Source organism: Montipora capricornis, chromosome 12, assembly GCF_036669925.1.
Source record: "Montipora capricornis isolate CH-2021 chromosome 12, ASM3666992v2, whole genome shotgun sequence".
Taxonomy (NCBI): Eukaryota; Metazoa; Cnidaria; class Anthozoa; order Scleractinia; family Acroporidae; genus Montipora; species Montipora capricornis.
The window spans coordinates 8,458,418-8,460,917 of NC_090894.1; the positions used below are offsets into that span (position 1 = coordinate 8,458,418).

The 2,500-nt window shown below is 35.2% G+C and overlaps 2 protein-coding genes across 2 annotated transcripts in view; one reads left to right on the forward strand and one right to left on the reverse strand.

The window, feature by feature from the left end:
• The window catches only part of LOC138026615 (sorting nexin-6-like), a 16,137-nt gene extending 16,129 nt beyond the window's left edge, over nt 1–8 (reverse strand). The window contains exon 1 of the mRNA XM_068874039.1: nt 1–8. This exon is cut by the window's left edge and continues 110 nt beyond it. The gene's annotated coding sequence lies outside the window, so the exon portion shown is untranslated.
• Nucleotides 9–391: 383 nt separating this feature from the next.
• The window catches only part of LOC138026619 (protein dpy-30 homolog), a 7,769-nt gene continuing 5,660 nt past the window's right edge, over nt 392–2,500 (forward strand). The window contains exons 1-3 of the mRNA XM_068874042.1: nt 392–457; nt 549–607; nt 1,391–1,444. Coding sequence (XP_068730143.1) covers nt 433–457; nt 549–607; nt 1,391–1,444 — 138 coding nt within the window. The 5' untranslated portion in view covers nt 392–432. The remainder of the gene's footprint in view (nt 458–548; nt 608–1,390; nt 1,445–2,500) is intronic.

Consider the following 2,500-nt stretch of genomic DNA (forward strand, 5'->3'; position numbering starts at 1 on the left):
TAGAGAAAATCCTGGAATTAGTGGGGTAAAATATTGCATTGCATACACTCACAGCCCTAAAAAATATAAGCTTTCCATTTCAAGGACACAATGAAGTGCAAAAATAAATATATCTTATTTGTATTGAATGCCACGCTCAACCTCTCCGTTCAAAACAAAATGGAAAATAGGCCACTTCCGAGCTCATGTCTGCCTCCTCTTCAAAGCGAGTCTAGGTGCGAAGTTTTTCATATGGAAATTAGTTTTCATTCATATGTAAAGTAGAACTAAACTTCACACTTCGGAGGCAGACACGAACTCGGAAATAGCCTATACCCACCTCGTTCTCTCCCCACTTAGCCGACCCCTGCACACCCTCCCCTCGTTAGGCCTTCATTGATCAATAGTATCCCATGGCTCTTTGCTAGCATTACCTGGTTACAGGAGAAAAACATGGCGGACGGAAGCTCAACCGAAGGTTACATTGTGGTGTATCTATTTTCACTTTCTTCCGTGTTTACAAAGATTGGTTTTGTTTCGGGAAATAGTGAGCACTTTTCTTTTCTTAGGTCCTCTAGAACAAGTATCATTGGCACCGCCAGAAGAAAACAGCCTAAGTCAGCCTGAGGTTTGCATTTGTATATAGAACTTTAAAAATTATCTAAACGGTCAGCTTAACGCTTTTTTTACGTTAGTAATTTTCACAAATGCTCTGTGAGTGTTGATATACATGACAGAGGGATTCCCTGGATTATTACTTAGCCCTTTAAAAAAAATGATTACGAAAAAGTACAAGATTATGTTGTCCAAAGTACTGAATGCATAATTCAGAAAACGAAGATCAGAAAATCGAAGATCCGAAAATGAAATTCCCCCAGAATAAAATAATACAACAAACACAAAATTTAATTTATTGTTGCCTTCCTGTTTACAATGGCCATTTGATATATCAGGTGAATCACTGCAGGGTCTTCATTTTCCACACAGCCACTCTGGTCCAGTGCATAACTTAAGAGACAAATTATAGTAATTATCATTGCTAAGCTATTAATAATAATATAATGATATAATAATAATGATAATAATAATAATAATAATAATAATAATAATAATAATAATAATTATTATTATTATTATTATTATTATTATTATTATTATTATTATTGACCATAAACACTTCAATGCAAAATTATTTTTAAAAAGAAAAAATAGTTGATTGCATTTAGTGTAGCTTACTGTAATTCTTTTATTTCAATCATTTGCAACTTTCATTTAATAATAATTCATATTTTGGAAGTGCTTTAACTGCTCGATTATGATTTATCCAGTGGATAGCACTGCAAGCTCTTTGAGGCAACTTTTGACCTTCTGACATCTGTTTGATATACAGTAAACACTTTTCTATTGCCAGATTCCTCAAGAGTCATCACCCCACGCTGAGATTGGTCTGACAGACAATCTACAGGTAAGTTGTGACCTTTATGAAAACCTGAAGCTGGTTTAAGTACACAACCCAGATCTCATGACGTTAAAGTTAGTAATGGCAGACCATTATTGGAAAATAAATAATTTCAGTTAAAATAAACAGGTTTCTTTTTGAAATCAAGAATGCAATACATGTGTATGCCACAGAGTTAATATGCAGCACTGAAGATTTGGGCTTTCAGACTTTTAAACTCGCGTTTTGCATACATGTATATGATAAGCTGCACTTTACGCTAGTGAGTAAATGACGTCACTTCTTCAGTGGTTCTAGTAAAATCATCTGACGTTAGACAGAGTAAATTTTAGAACTTTCATTCAAAGGGTTAACAACAATGTACTAAGAAATAAGACGTGATTTGATAAAAACTAAACTGGCAGGGGACAGTCAGGTGTTTCGTGGCATTGTAGTGTCAAATGGTGACCACTGAAGACAATTTTAGCTAGTGGACAGATCAGGATATAAACTCTACACAACTACATGAAAATTAATTCTTTGACCCTGAGCAGCAAGACTTGATAAATGTTACTGTCTTACGCCAGACGATTTTACTTGTCAATAGGAGGCGGTTCCAGAGTCAATGTGCTAGGGAAGGTGCCTACTAATTCAAAGGTATTTTTGCGCGGTTTACGGAATATACGGCAAAAGCAGATCTTAACAAGTGTTATAAGTGTTATTGAAATTCAAAAAGAAAATTGGGGGTAACCATGCATTTTTTGAAGTTATCAATGAACAATATTTGTAAAAAGCTTTAAAATACAAGGCAATGTATGGTGTTCTTTTCCAAATTGAAGCTTAACCCTTTGATGTCCAAACCGGCCTAAACCGGCCAGACTTCGTATTTTACTCTGTCTAACACCAGACGATTTTACTCTTCAATGGGGAACCCCTGTGAGTCAATGGTTTAATGATCTCTGAAAAATGCATGGTTACCCCCAATTTTCTTTTAAGATACCAAGAGCACTTGCTAAGTTCTGCTTTCTTCACATAATTTTGAACCGCACAAAAATATCCTAGTATTAATAAGCAACGCCGATA